Raw genomic sequence first — 16133 nt, forward strand, 5'->3', positions numbered from 1 at the left:
GAGTGACTTTGCAGGAGGAGGAGTGACTTGGGAGGAGCAGGAGTGACTTTCCAGGTATAGAAGTGAACAGTACCATAAAACTTTGGTTTATCCTCTGAATGCTTATGGAGAGTCTGGGGCTGCAGTGTACCTGTGTTTGTGTTACACAGTTATAAAGAAACACTGCAAAGTGAAAGTGTCTGTGTGTGGTGTTGGTCGTGAGTGCTGGATGAGTTCTTTATTTCCTGATTGTTTTATAATGGGATGTTCGCTTTCTTTAATTGCGTCATAGTGGCTGTGGTTTGTAGATGTATTTGGCCAATCTAATAAGGCACAATCTGTGACTGTACGTAGGGCAGCTGTGCTTGTCATCTGACATAATATTGATATCTTCAGAACAGAAGTTGGAGAGAGCTTAACTCAAAGCTTCACTCACTAGTTTTAGGTTTAGGACCATGTAGTGGGTTCAAGCCAGCCAAAATAATTGTGCTTTATGGAATCTTTGCCCTTGGAGCTTCCCTCGAATTCAGTTGGATTCTTAAAATTCTCCTTTTGTTTTATCACTCATCTCTTCTTATGGCATAAAGTGGACCAAGACATTGCAGCGAGTGCTTGGGGCCGATGGTTATGTAAAACTTAGAAAATGAACAACCATTACAGGACTGGAAACATGGAAGTCTGTGGGCTAGGGACAGTGTTTCCTCTGCTAAGTTTGACCATCAACGAGGTCAGAGCACAAGGATGCTACAGGAGGAGGAAAAGCTAAATGTGATCAGAAATTGTAATCTGCATGTTGAGGGAAAAAGACTATAGAGACATTTGTTTCCCTTCAGTAATGACACTTTCCATCATGCTTCTCCATGTCTGTTTTCAGAACAGCATTTGTCTAGAACCAGTATCAGAATCTGTTCTGGCTGACATAAGACTGAAACCTCTGTTAGCATTTAGGAGCAGAGTCTCCCTTCACCCCAGAGCTACTCATTTTAATGAGTGACATTCCAAAGTGTATTCTGCTCTTCAGGCTGAGGAAATTGCTCTGATTTTCAAGCTTGTCTGTGATTTTTGCTGTGCAGACTCTTCCATTATAAATCTGAATCAAATCACTTGCACAGAGTGCTGGGGCTCTTCCTCCTCCACCCCTTGGATCACACTGCTGCAGCTCAGAGTTTGATTCAGGGTTCTGTTACAAGGACTTTTAGAAATTAAGATGCCATCTGTGCCTGCTAATAATTGTACTCTTGTCTGTGGTTGTTAGTTGTACTGCCTTTTTAAGCAGAAATGCTTTAAGCTAACAGTGACTTTAAAAACTGTTCTACAGCAAACTCTTCCAGCCTGGAATATTCTAAAGACACAGACGTAGATCCTCAGATTCAAGCAGCTATAAGGAAAATGAATAAACTTGACACAATACTGGCAAAAAAACATTTGAAGGAGAGAGCAATTAAAACCCAAGGCGAAGAGATGAGGGCAAAGCTCTGGGAAGAACTTCAGGTTGGAGAATGTTCTGCTTATTTTGTAAATAGTCTGCTTTTGAGTGCTGCCCAACAGAGTTAATGCATTGCACAGACACAGAGTTTAAGTAACTCACACTTGGCTGGTTCAAGTGAAGAAATGGATCTTAAACAGTAACTCTGAATGAGTTTTAGTATCTGTTGTCTAGGCAGACTTTGAAAGAAGGCTGTGTTCCTTAAAAGTTTCTCTGACCAACAGCCAACTATCCAGCTGTCCAAGTGGGGTTTCCTAGCACAGTCCTGTGCTTGAGCTCACTGCCTGCAGGTATGAGAAGGTAGGACAAGAGGTCATGTCTGTGAGCCCAGACCTGCAAGTGTTTGTTCTGCTCTGGTGTCACCATTCTTAGGCTCATCTACTTCAGTGCTGTCCATCACTGAAGAAATTAGGGATGCCTCCTGAAGAAGGCGTAAGAATGCTACAGCACAAAATCCTTCACATTGTTCCTCTCCTGGTCTCTGGCACTGAAATGCTGCTTTAAGCTTTAAAACACAACAGTGTTTCCTCTGAGGCCAAGTGCTGTACAGTTCTCTTGGATACACATGAGTTGCTAAAGAGACCTGACTGCATCTCCTCATGGCAGTGCATATGGATCCAGAGCCATGGAACCATTACCAAACTTCTTTGTCCTGTGAGATGTGTCTCCATGTAAGAGACAACATATGGCAGAGACTCTGAAGTTCTACCACACCTTTACCATAACTGTAGGAGATGTTCAGGTAGCCTCAAGAAGAGAACAAAGCAGTAAGGAAGTGTTGCCACTGAAGAAGGAATGTTTAATGGGGTCTGAATTTGGTAAGACCTGAGAAGAAGACAGTGTGTTTTGCTGTAAAGTATTTACTTCAGAGTAAATCAGCACTTCTGTCTGTGCATTTGTGCTTTGTTCCTTTGGAGCAGTCCCTTGGAATCACTGGAGGCCATGAGGAGATGGAGAACACACAACTGTTCTTAGCTTTGAGCTCATCGTGGCAGGATACAGCTGGTAAGTAAGAAAGAGAAGTAAAACCCTGTTAGAATGACCTTGGATTTTGATTAATAGTCATGATTTTCTGGAAAAGAAAATAAAAAGCATTCAAAGTACAGTATTAGTAATAATACCTATAATAGTAGCCTGTAAAAGTAGGACAAGGACATGTTTGAAAACTGAACTGAAATAATGTTTGCATTCTCACAAATGTAGAAGATGTTCTTTAAGATTAATTTTGTTGATGGAATCTGCATTTTCTCAAAGAATTGGCTGCTCTAGAAGGGTAGAGATCCAGCCTGAGTAAAGCTTGCATGTTTCCAGTTGATGGCAAACAGCTGGTTGCAGAAGGGGTGCACAACTGATGACATTGATAAGTTAAAGTAGTGATAGCAGGTCCAGGGGAAATGAAGAGTAGAAACCTGCTGAAAAACTCTGATGTCTTTACCATTTTGGAGCATCTTGGTAATAATGAATTCAGAACTCCTTTGGTAAAGAAAATTATGAAGATGCTGATGTGCTGTTACTGGTGATAGAGAGTTCACCAGGCTGCAGTCTTTGGTGTAGGGGGAGCAGGGAGCTGAAAAATATCAGGCCTAAAAATGTTCCTTAGGAACTATGGGAGTGTGGGGCTGCCACACATGTACTTGGGGGAAAGTTTTCATGTGGTTGTGGGAGAGTGAGAAGGAAGCAGCAGCAGAGCCACGGTGAGGATCTCAATGCGACAGGCCCAGAGGCAAGGAAATGCTGAGCCTTTTTAGGAACTGTTAACAGAAACTCTGAGAGGGGAACAAAAGACTGATGCTGGTTATGTGTTGGAAATCAGTATAGGAGGGTGTGCAGTCCAGGTCTGGGAACATGCTCCAGAATGATGTAGGGGTCATTGACACCACATTTTCTACTGATTGTGTTACATTCAGTCCACTTCCAAAAGAATTTAGGATTCTGAAGGTGAGAAAGAATGAGTGAAAGGGATCAGCAAATAACACAGAGTGTGACTGGCTGTAAGGAGGTGTCAATCTGAAAGACGAACATAGGCTTTCTACTGGCCTTCTTCTGAGCTCTCTGGGGAAGAAAATGTAGCCTAGGTGGTAGTGTTAGAAAGTGAAAGCATGGCATGGATGTGATAGCAGACTATGCTTAGGAAGGAAGGACCAGGAGCTCTGATAAATGCCGAGTTTCATCACATGACAAGGAAGACAAAAAACATCCAAAGTGGAAATGAGCACACTGCTAGGACAAACATTTGCATCTTACCCTGCTAGCAAAACTCACTTCTGCTGAAGCAGCACTTAAACACCAAGTTCTACAGCTCCATGGAAGGTAGACAAATGACCACTGAAGGAAAAGGGAACAAATATTAATGGGAGAGAGAGAAATGTGCACTGTGGTACATGACAAGAAAAGACTCTCCAAGACTGCAGTGAATACCTGTGATGGTGCTCCCACAAAAGCTGCTCTCAGTTTTGGCTCAGTTTTCTTTAGTGAGTCGGGACACAATTCTGCTGGAGTCCTAAAGCAAGTGTCTGAAGCACTTCCTGAAGGACACACAGATGTGCATGCTGGCAAGGACCTGGAAAAAGAAAATATTGGGTGTTTTAAAGTGTCCTTTTTCTTTCTGTGGCTGGACTCTTACTCAGGGAGACACTGAACAAACTGTGGGCATTCTGCTCACACCCTCTTTATTGGGATGGAGGGGGTACAAAACCTGACTGAATTTCTCAAGTCTAGACCAGGGCAAAACCGCTTGAGAAAGGTGTGCAAAAAGCTGCTGTGGGAATGTTCTGTCTTGGTGCTGGAGTCCTTGGGTCTATGTCAGCTGTATGCACATTCTGCATCCTGTCCCTCACTGTGCACCTTGTGGCAAGGAAACAGAGCCGTGGTGCCTCCTGGCTGCTGGGGAGAGAAGAAGGGCTTGAGGTCTGTGTGCTTACTGCTGAGCAGAAGTCTCAGCTGGAGCGTTGGTAATGGTAGCATTGCTGCAAGGTATCTTTGCTGTGCTGGAGTTGGAGTTGTGAGGCAAAGAACCCAGCGTTCGGTGCCGGTGATATCCGAAAAGCCTCCAGCAGATGTCAGGGTACAGCAAAAAAACAGCAGGGAAGCAAGCGCACGGGGCTGTGAACTCCGTGCTCCTTGCGCTTCAAGACAGCCCTTTGCTGCAGAGCCCGTGTGCATTTTGTGGGTTCGGGGCCACTGGAGTGGCAAAACTTTGCAGAGTTTAGATTTGCAATTTCCCTCCAGCTCGATCTTTGTCTTGGTTTTTCTAGATCTCACTCAGTTAACTGAGTGCCGTGATAGCTTCCCTAGCTGCTACTGGAATGGAATGCAGTTCAGCTGTTTTGCTTTCTAGAGCTTTAATTCGATAAAGAACTTCATTAAACATGCTATATAGGATTGCTATTGAACTGTAACTTTTAATGTAGCTGTGAAATCAAACACAAGGTTTGGGTACAAAATCCTTAATAACTTGTGTGTGCCAACTTCTCACTCACGGCAGAAATGCAGATCAGAAGTTAATGGCTTTGACTGAATTCCCCTGTGTTGTGTGTAAAAAGTCATCCTCTAAGCTGGGTTCACTGCCAGAGCATGTTGGTTGTTTTGCTCTTGGCCGAAAACAGTTTTCTTGTGTGCTCTGTATGGTTCTTGGCACTGTGGGTCCTTGTCTGTAGGTGTGAAGTGCACAGGCTGCTTGTTCCTGCTCTGCCTTGCACTTCCTGCTGTAGATGTCAGTACGATGACTGACATTTTCTCTTTCAGTGTAACAATCTGCATGCTTGAACCTTTCAGCACTTTTTTCTACACTACACCCTTGACCTAAGCAGCTTGGAAGCCTGATAACCCAGGCACCTGCAGACACCAGCTGTGAGAGCCTGGAGAGTGTATTCAGAGTTCTGGATGACTTGCACATGGTGTCTGCAAAGGCTTTTGAGCTTCAGGGCCTTGGGCTGTACCTTCCAGACTGTACTTACTTGTTCTATGTGTGCAGCAGTGGTTAAAAGCAGAACCACAGCCATCTTTAGTGCTGAGACACACCTGGCAGTTTTCCACAGGCTCTTGAGGAATCTGCTGGTGATGGGATTCAGCTGAGTCCTTGTCTTTGGCTTTCTTGTGAGACCTTACAGTATGAGACACCTGAAACCAGAACTCCTTTAAACATATCCCAAATCAGTGTTACCCAAACAATTCCTTGCAGAGGCCTCCCATGCTGAAGAAGATGAAAAGTGTACTTCAGTATACCCAGGGGATGATGACAACCATAAGCATAACCAAGGTAAGCCTGAGGGGCTGTGTGCTTTGTGTTGCTGGGTGTGGCAAACCAGCAAGGCCAGCAGGTAGGGAAGAAGCCTTGGCCTTTGTGGCTAGGCCAACGCAGCCAGAAGCAAGGCTGCTTTGTGCAATGGCCACAGTGCTTTTTTGTTTTGAAAAGTGGTAAAGGAGGATAATTTTGTGTGTGACTTACCTACACTGCTGTATTCTACACGCTGAGAAAACTCTCAGTTTCATGTTCCTAAATGCTGTGATTTCAGTGCCCAGTACCCAGGTGTGAGAGATTCATGGTGCACTGCATCCCTGGCTCCTCAGGGAAGTGCTTCACAAACTGGCTGCTGCTGTAGCCTTCAGTAACAGGCGTGTTTCCAAGGAGCTAGCTGCAGCTTCAACTGTGCTCTCTTGGTTTCAGGAGAAACTGTATGGATGTTGTGACAAAGTTAAATCTTCAGGCATTTGATGTTGTGTCTTGTTATGCTGATCACAGTAAAGGCAGTGTTGCTCATATGGATCAAGCACTTTCTGTGACAATCCAACATGGGTGCTGACTCTTTTAGACATCACTTGTTCACATGCACTGAATAGAGCTTTCAAATGCCTGTAGTGCTGTGGTGTGCCCAACACTCCAAAATAAATGGAATTGTGCTTTTGTGCCTCTGGTCTTTCCCTATTTGAAATTCAGGTTTGTATGGTTGAGTAACTCCTCACATGTGCTGTGACATAAGAATAGCTTCAGCTGCCACTGCTATCAGCTGCAGTTGTTTATCTGTCTTCTACCATTCTATGTAAGCAGGAAGAATGTGTCTTCCTGGTGACTGGTAGAGATGATGAGGACATAACAGATGGATATTCCTTAGGGCTGAACCATGGATGGCAACAGAACCTCAGTGATTTTTAGAGGGTGATTGCATGTTTTAACTTTTGTTAACCACTTGTCTTAGTCCAGCTGTGTGTGACCTTAACACTGTGTCATTAAATGTCACTGGGCTGGAGCAGTGCTGTCCTTTAGGTGTCTCTGGCTCCCTATTCTGTGTCTTCATTCCTCCCTTGAAATGAAGACTGCCCTGTAGCTTCCACCTTCTCAAATCCTGAGTGGTGCTGGAATGTCCTTGGGCAGCTTTAATGACCAGTGCTCAGGACAGCAGTGACTTCTGAGCTCCCAGTACAAGCATGATTGGGAGCTGCTGTTGCTTGCAATCTTAGGAGATGTTCCACATTCTCCTGGTTTGGGAACACATGAAACATCATTTACAGCTTGTGTGCAATGAGTGACTTCAGTGGCTTTTACTGTCTCTGCGGGAGGCTTTGGGGACAGTTTCTGAACTGCTAAGTTTTATTGGTTTAGTTGCTTTGAAGGCAGACTCTGAGCAAGAGGAGCTTGTGAAAAGGAATGTATGCATTAGTTTTAGAATGTGGCTTTAGCAATCTCATCGAGATTCATAATACACCCTTGCGCCACATCAGCCAAAACACGTGCCAAGTATTCTGAGATTCTTTCACTTAGCTGTGGCAATTGCCAGTGATCCACGGCTGTCCCTTCTGTACTGGAACATTCTGGGATCTTCTCTAGGATTGCTTCTTCTCAAAATGCTCATTCTACGCTCAGAAAAAGATGTCTCTTAAAAGCAGTGTTTCATAGGTGTTGCATGTTATGTTGGTAACCAGTACCAACCAGTACCAGGAGCAAAAAGTCCCAGGCCTACCTTTGAGGCAGTTTGAGACTTGTGTTTGCTGAGACTTGTTACTTAGTGTAACAAAAGGGATTCTGTAAAGGAGTTGCTGTTGTCAGACTGGTGCAAGTCTCTGCAAACCAGAACCTCTGCCCAGTTGTGTGCGATGGGGAGAAAACCACTGCTGAAGAACACAGCAGGGTGATGCAGTCAGAACATGGTGTGGCTGAAGGGCTGCACAGCTGTGCCTGGAGTTCTGTCTTTAACCAAACATTTGTGTTGTTTGATATCAGCTATATCATCTGTTCTCCAGCTGTCTGAGCTGGAAAAGCACGTGACCTGTCTACAGAGAGTTGTGTGGTTTCCAGGGCAGTGACTGTCTGGTTTGTGCTCATGACAGCCCTGAAGGAGCCATAGACTTCCAGGGAATGCCACCAGCTCTGACATTGCTGAGGAGAGAAACCCAAAAGGATTTTGGCCTTCACAGCATGGAATAATCTCTTATAATAAAAGCTTGAAAGTTACCTTAGATTTTGACAGTAGTTATGTTTTACATAGGGCAGCTTTGTTTCTGTAACAATGAAACTGGCATGTGAAACGTGCACCTTGTTACTCTTAGGGCTCTCCCTGAATCAGAACAGGAATGATCATCATTTAGCAGCTCTTCTTCCTCAAACTTCAGGTCACCCAGGTGAATTGGAAACAAATGAATTCATTCAGGAAGCAGAAAAAGCACATAGTAAAAGTAAAATCAATCAGGACTTCATCAAAAAGAACATTGAGGTAAGCATTACAGCATAAAATCAAGAATCAAGAAGGTTGGAAGAGACCTCAAAGATCATTGAGTCCAACCTGTCACCCTAAACCTTAAATCATGAACATTTGGGGACATACTTTTCTTAGTTAACATTTAAGTACTTCTGGAGACAGTCTTTTATCAAGTAGCATTAGGAGTTAATTAGGCATAAATGAAGAAAAGCTGGCAGTTAAAAAGTGTTGTTCATGGCAGAGTAAGAGTTCTCTAATGCTCTTACTGGTGGGGATAATACTGCTTCTGTGGACTGGCTCCAAAGTACAGGAAACAGAATTATTCTGTTTGTGCCTGGACATTGCTTGTTTGGAGGGCAAAGACTGCATAAAGCTTTCTGTGAATGTGAAGTTTAAGGAAGATGTTCTTAAAGCTTAGATAAGGAACAAGTATGCTGTGGTTTTGAGTATAGCCTGGCTGGGGCCCCTATTTACAGAAGATGTTTTTGTTGTCGTTTGTTTGTTTAGGGTTTTTTCCTCTTTTTTTTTTTTGTTTTGTTTTGTTTTGTTTTGTTTTGTTTTGTTTTGTTCCTGTGATGACCTAGTGGCTGTGATGATTTTTTCAGCCCACAAAATTGTCCACCCCCCTCTGTGTCAAAGACTGGTAAAAGATGATCAGTTTATAATGTGGATGCTGCCAGAGACTTGTGTCAGAGTGATAATTTGTGCTATGGCAATAAGCAAGGTTTGGATGGTTTAAAAGAGTTTAAAACCTTTGCTTGAGCTGATGGAGTTCTAAAGTTTGTTCTTTCTGTAAACATTTCAGCTAGCAAAGGATTCAGGAAACCAGGTTGTTCTGCTGGAGGATGAAAGGAAAAGGCTAACCGAACTATTGAGAGATACAGAAGAGGGCACTGAACTACCCAGTCTTGAGGTATGGCAGCTTTAGTTGGTACTGCCCTGCTGTGTTTGACTTATTTCTATGATCACTCAAAGTTTGATTTGGTTTTAATCCTACCATGAAGTAGAGAAATGCTGGTCAGACCCAGCTGGCTGTGTCTCCAAGAATGAATTGCCACAGGCCTCTTTCCTCATTGTGCTCCCACTCAGACATGCCTGGCCTCAGAAAATAGCAGAACTTAAAAGTCAGGGGTGGAGGAAGCTAGTGGCCTTCAGGAAATGTAGAGGCATTTATGCAGAGCAGCTGAAGCAAATGGTGCCTTGCAGTGCCTGTCTCTTTTGGCACCAGAGTCCAAGCATCAAGGCAATGGAAAAGTCAAACATGTGTCCAGTGTTGGTACTTGGCACCTGTCACTGTTGTGGGCATTTCTCCACAGGGATTTCACTGCTGGTGTCAGGTTAAACGGGTCATGGCACAGGACATCTTGAGAGAATGGACAGGAATGGGAGCAGCAGCTTGTGGGCCAGCCTGCTCTGTACTAGATCATCTGCCTAAACAAAGAGCTCCTACATCTACTGCTGAAGTGGAATAAAAGAAAGGCTAATACTTAGTGACTTAAACCTGTCTAGTCTGGAGACAGATTCTTCCTGTCCCACATTTGAACTGGGTTATGGGTGAGGCATTTCCTATGGCTGCTTTCTAACCCAGGCCATGAGGAAGTTATCAGCTAATGAGTAATCACTGATTCAAGTTGGTCCAGGTAACTGTCCAGCTGAGGGCCACTTTCATCTTACTTCATTCTGGCTTCCAAAAGGCTGCTGCAGCTCTGCTGGCTCAAGTAATGCTTTGGAGCTTATCAAGCAAGGCAAAGCTGGCTGAGCTGCATGAATTCATCTGTACAGTGTCATGTGGACCAGATAACTTCATCTGACTCACACTACTCACTGTGTCAGATAGCCAAAGAGTATTTTACCCTTTTGAAACTGTTTTATAAGTATTTAGAATATTCTGGAAGTCCATATCCATGCTAATCTAGTTGTCAAAGCTGCAGGGGTGTAATCTGGTTCAGGTGTTGCACAGTGACAAGCACTGCCTGTACTGGTACAAAAGCATTGTCCTGAGTTAATGCACAGGAAACAGTGACAGGACAGAAACTTATTTCAAAGCAAGGTTTATCTTGAGAATAGTAAATAGTAATGTGTGAGTCCATTTAACCCTAGAGTAAAGTGACCACTGGAGTAGTTTGGGTACTGAGAGCGTGGGGTTAGACACTGAGCTGTAGCTAAGAAGCACAGACTGCTCTAGAGTAGTTCTGTGCACTTGCACTGTGCTCTTGGGTGTCTGATAGGGAGTGGTTGGCATGGCGCAAATGTAGTACCACAGGGGACAGCCACAGTCTCACCTGCACAGATGCTGCCACAGAGTTAGCAATCTTCCAGAGACATTCTGAGTGTCTCTCTTGGAGCCAGGTCAGGTTTAGGAGTTGTGCCATCATACTGGTATGAGGAAGCATTAGAGGAGCTGATTCTCTTTCACAAAACAGTTGACTTCTGTCAAGTGTGAGGTAATTTATGACAGGTCTTAGGGGTATGTTTTATTTTTCTTTTTGCAATGAATGTTCTTTAGGGTAAAGGGGATGAGCCAGGGATGACCTCATAGCAGTGGTATTGTAATTGAAAGCTGATATTTCCTCCTCTGATGTGCATTTGGCTGCTGGAATAGCCAGAGGACTAATCTGGAAGCTGTAAAAGTGATGGACAGGAGCCCCTTGCAAGGCAGATGTTGAAGTCCTAGGGCAAGGTGCTGGCCCTTTTCTGTCAGCAAAAGAAAAGAAAGCAGCAACACAGTCATGTCCTCCTTCACATCCCTGGCCTGCCCTTCTGAGGTGGTACCTGGCCTGTGCTTGTGGTTGGGACAGGCATGTGATCCAGAGTCAGCCTGGCTTTTCTGAGGCTGTAGGATGGTGTCTCCAGAGGAAATGTGCAGCCAGGGAGTGCTGGGATGCAAGGCACAGCAGGTGTGAATTAGGGTGATTTTGAGGACAGTCCTAGTCCTTCATCCCTGTCTTCTGCACTACCTTACAAAGGAGCACAACACTCCTCAATTGATTTCATGTCAGTGGCATCAGAAAGTGATGCTTGCTCTGCAGCACTGCACAGCAAGGTCTGTGCACAAGCTAGACCATGACAAGCAATTGCTTCAGCTGGGATGAGCTGAATGAGTACAGAAGCCAGAATACAAGAGTCTGTGGCCATGGAAGGGAGTTGTGATAGGCACAGCATGGATCCACCAGTCCTAAGCATGGCATGAGAGTGTTGTAAAGGTGTGACTAACTTGGCTAAGAGGCTGTGCGTTGGGATGCAGGAGCTAGCTACCCTGAGGGCTTCTCTTGGGCATGAAGAGAAATGGAGCAAGGGAGTTATTTAACCTTCAGAAGAATGGGTGGGGAACTTGGGAGCTGTCTGCTGGCTCTCTGGCCAGCTGGCATGGGGGCAAAGCTCTGGCACCAAGGAATTCTACTGCAGTGCTTCTGAGTGGGACACAGGCTTTGGACTTGTATAGAAATAGGTGAAACCAGAGCAGCAGTCTATTTAGGTTCACACATTGCAACACTTAATTGCCTTTGAGCAGTGCATGTAGATGCCTCTGCTTTCTAAAAAGAGAAATCTCTATTTGCAAGTCTGTTTAAGATGCTGCTTGATTATATTTACACAGGAGAAAGATATGCCTCTAAGTTGTTGTGTCTGTATCTGCCTTTGAGTGTCCTAGGGATGTGAGTATCTGACAGAGTTCAGCTTTATGCTGAGCTGGTTGAAAACTTGCATTTTCTTATTGTATTTTGGGGGTTGGACTCGATGATCTCCAGAGGTCCCCTCCAGCCCCTAGCATCCTGTGATCCTGAAGCAGAATTTGTTTGAGAACTAACCACTCTTGTGTAGCTGCCTTTAAAACCCTTTCCTTTGGGATTGAGGATTACCTCTTTCCTGTGTCTTTCCACAGGAGAATGTCTGTGGCTGGCTGGCACCAGGAGAAGGGTACACACCTGACCCAATGGAATTTCATCAGCTGAAGGAGATAGAGAGGAAGCTGCAAGTACTGCTGTCGGGTGGGGTTCCACCTGGCCTTTTTCCCAGCCACGTTTATCAGGTGCTTTGCAGAACACAGCTCATGCTGCACATGTCTGAGTGTGTGTTGAGATGTGGAAACCCAACTACAACATGGCTCTGTGGCTGTGCTTTGGGCAGTTTTCTGTGGTACCTGCTGTTTATTCCCAAGTATGTGTTTTCATGGAAGAAGTGAAATCTTGGGCTACAGAAATTCTGTGTTGCTGTCTCCAGTGGTACAGAATTCAAGGACTGTCTGGTTTCTAACACTTGTTCATTGCACACAAACCAAAGAGCAAAAGCAAATCCTCCCACTCTGCAGCTATGGAAGCCTAGAAGTGTGGATTGCCCGGTGCCTTCCCAGCTGACTCTAGGTGCCTTCATTGCTGCTTCTCTGTGTCCAGAGCTGCCTCTCTCAGCAGAGGACAGGGTGTCTAATGGCATCATTGTGAGCCAGGCTTCAGGCAAGTCACTGCTAAGGAAAATGGCTGGATGCAGCATATGCAGTGTAAGACTGTGTGTGATGAGTGCAGCTACCAGCTTGGAAAGCTGGAAAACTACCCTCAAAGAAGAGGAAATAGGGGTGATGTTTAAAGGAAGGATAATATCTGTCTGCTTGGCTTAGAGTTAATGCTGTATGTTACCTTCAGCAGTTCTTTCACACCTGACTTGGTTTCTTTTGTCAGAAAAACATTCAGGTTTTCAATTATGGCAGTAAACTATAGTTAACAGTTTAAAACTGAAGAAATACTCAAAATGAGAACAGATTCTGAAAACACAGCAGCACTGCAGTTCATGAACTTTGACAGCCTGTGCTCTGGGGCTGTAGTTCTCTGAACCAGACAGTTTTGGTAGGGGCCATGCTCAGAAGCAGGCTAGTGACCCGATCAACCAGCTGTGTGGCTCCAGGAGACTGTGTGACACTGGCACCTTTCAGTGAGTGGCATTTGGCTGCTTTAGAGAATTTTGGAGAAAAGAGAGTGGAACAAATAATTTTAGCTGTTTCCAATACTGGATATTTCTGGTCTGCATTATGATTGATACAGCTTTGGCTGCGGCTGAGTTCTTCTCTCTTGTGTAACATACCTGACCAGTTTGCTTTCTGTCCAGCCTTTTAGGATTGTTAGATCTTTATTAATCTCAGATGGGCTTCCACTGCCTACATGTGCTAAAAATGCTGTGCAGCATTTGAAACATTGACAGTGAGACGTTGTTCATGATCTAATTGTTGCTACCCTTATATAATGGTTGTCTTGAGCACCTCCATCATTTCCATCACCCTTAAGTAGTCTGAGACCCACCTGCTAGGAGCCAAACCTAGAGGAGTTCCTGGCAGGCCTCATCTCTTCAGCTGGGGTTCAAGGTGACCTCTGCCCTGCTGGGTGCTAAAGCCCCCCTAGATGGGCTGAATCCGCACTGCAGTTGGGGCTCTTCTGGTTTCCCACAAGTTCTCAAAAGTTTTCAAAAAGTAGTAAGTGGAGAACAGTCTCTGCTCATGTGGTGTGGGTTTGATCAGGTACTGCTCTGGGAGGAGAGAAATGGGTCTGTAACAGCTTAGTGCTCCACAGTGGTCAGGTATCAAATGGATTGTCAGAAACAGTTATGAAAGGAATACAGAGGTAGAACAGGTATGTGTCTGTGCCCCATGGAGTTTGGCTGTGCAGTCCCTGGCTCTTACACCCACTGCAGGGAACATGGGAAACTGCTTCCCAGAATGCTCAGAAGCGTAGAGTGGTTCTGTGCCAGGAAGGCCTTGCACAGAGATGTTCTTCAGTTTGGAAAGAGGCAGTAAGAGGCAATGAGGTTGAAGTGTCCAAAGTCATACTGCTCAGAGAGAGTCTACATAGCAGCATTTTTACTGTCTTATCTAACTAAAGCTCTACTAGTTGGGGATGTTGGCATTGGAGAAATGTTGGAACAAATACTTGCTGCTGCTTTCAGTTTATTTTAATTTCTGGTAAACGCTCCTAGTTTCAGTTTTACCCAGCAATCTGATCAGCATTGCTTGGGTATCACAGCAGAGATTAATATCCCAGCAAAGTTCATGGAGAACGAAGTTACCCTCTTTATTCCAGTTAAGGATTTCTCTTGACAACAATATTGGCTTACTAGAGAACCAACCAGGCTTAAAATGCACTGAGTATGATGAAAGGAACAGAAACTTCTGATAGAGTTCTCCTGAAGTTTGAAGAGGTTCCTTGTAAGTGCTGGCAGCAGCTGGGTTGTCTGTAGAATGAAACTTGCATGCCTGAAGCTGTTGGAAAGAGTAGGACAGAGGTCTGCAGAAAGCTTTGCTTCACAAGTGTGTGGAAGAGAAAGTAAACATCAGACCCACTGCTTGAGCTTCTCCTTGTGTGCTTGTTGAGGCTGCTGGAGCTGCTCCTGGCACTGAGTGCAGGCTGGGTAGCAAATGGTTGCTGGTGTTTCTCTGGGTCACAGTGACTAACAGGGCTTTGGGGTTTTGTTGGCTGGGTTTTTCCCTCTGCCATTCTCTGAATTTCTTGGGTTCTCCTATAGGATCTGAGGTTTGCAGGAGAAAGCACAGGTTTTTCCGAACGACAACACCACTTTTGCTGTTTTGCCAATGCTTCTTGTTATCAGTGATCTGAATTGCACATAATGCTGAACCTTGAATTTACTCAGGACTGATGCAGCCTTCAGAATCTGATCCAAAGCTGCTAAAGGATGTGAGAAGGTTTAACCCAAACCTTTCGTAATGGTTGTGCACCTAACTTGCAGAGAGGGTTATTTCTCACTTACCATGAAGTCTAGAAGTCAAAACATCATTCAGCTCAGTTCTCTCTTTCCCTTCTGCCCTGATTCTGATCCCAATATGGTTAATCAGGAGCAAGCTCTGAACCCCTCATTCAGTCTCCCTGATTCCCAGTACATTTTCATTGTTGGAGTAGAATTTAAGCATCAGAGGGTTAACTCTGGAGACTAAGAAATTCCTCTTGAAATGCAAAGGCAAGAATTCTTTTAGTGAAGTAAGTCCAGGCTGGTGCTTAGCTTTTGTATTAAAAAATGTGCTTAAGGAAAGCGACGTGTTTGCAAATCTGAAACTCACCTCTCTTGCTAAACACAGTCTGGCTTTGCTGTGATATCAAGATGTGTTTCAGTTCTGTCTGTTCTTCCTTTTGCCAGGAGTCGTTGGCTTATGCAAAGAGAAGCCTAGAAGCAGCTCCAGGTGAAAAGGTTCTGCGAGACAATAAGGAACAACGTGACCAGCAAAATCGTCTGAAAGAAATAGATCTGCAGCTGAAATCCCTGGAGAGGAAGCTCTTTGCCCCTTAGGGGTTTAGCATTCCATGGGCCTTAAAAAAGCCTTAAGGCATTTGATCTGATCTCATAGATGATGCTGCTTTGAGCAGGTTGGACTAGAGTGCTCCCTCCTCCCCTGTCTGATGAATTTTTGCCTCTAAAAGGAAAAGGATGAAAAGTTTTATGCCTTTCCCAGGTAGTGATCTTTCTTTAGTTTTCCTCCCAATGCATTGCTATCAAGTTTTCATGGCTGTGTGTTGCATGATTTTAGTGTTTTTTTCCTGCAGCCATAAGGTCATTCCTATAGGAGTATGTTGTGCCGGACCAGAATTCAGCTAGCCTGCCTTTGCCTTGTGAAGATCTTTAGCAGCAAGCTTTCTTTGGCAGTAATCAGAGTCAGGACAAGTTCCAGTTCCAGTTATCATAAGCAATCTCCAGTGTGGAGCAAAAGCTTTGTGATCCAGATAGCATAACTGCAGTGTTATCACCTCATTACAAAAACCTCAGCCACCATCTGGTGTATGCATAGCCACTGTGATTAGACATCCAGCAGGTTTAAAGCTCATTTGAATACAACTGCATGCAGTCCAGTCTTTGGGTTGGGGAAAGAGCAAACCCAACCCAAAAGGCTAATGGACACAGCAGGTAATTGTACCTACCTGTGGAGTTTGGGAACAAAGGCTTTGGACAGTGGAGACAGTGACTGCAGTAAGGGCTGTTCACTTGTGTGT

The 16133-nt window shown here is 44.5% G+C and overlaps 1 protein-coding gene across 1 annotated transcript in view; it reads left to right on the plus strand.

The window, feature by feature from the left end:
- FSIP1 (fibrous sheath interacting protein 1) overlaps positions 1–16133 on the plus strand; it is a 60565-nt gene that overhangs the window by 7384 nt on the left and 37048 nt on the right. The window contains 7 exon segments of the mRNA XM_054400695.1: positions 1298–1470; positions 2386–2470; positions 5646–5723; positions 8009–8172; positions 8963–9070; positions 12038–12184; positions 15286–15419. Of these exon segments, the coding sequence (XP_054256670.1) occupies positions 1298–1470; positions 2386–2470; positions 5646–5723; positions 8009–8172; positions 8963–9070; positions 12038–12184; positions 15286–15419 (889 nt within the window).

This window comes from Indicator indicator, chromosome 4, assembly GCF_027791375.1.
Source record: "Indicator indicator isolate 239-I01 chromosome 4, UM_Iind_1.1, whole genome shotgun sequence".
Classification (NCBI taxonomy): domain Eukaryota; kingdom Metazoa; phylum Chordata; class Aves; order Piciformes; family Indicatoridae; genus Indicator; species Indicator indicator.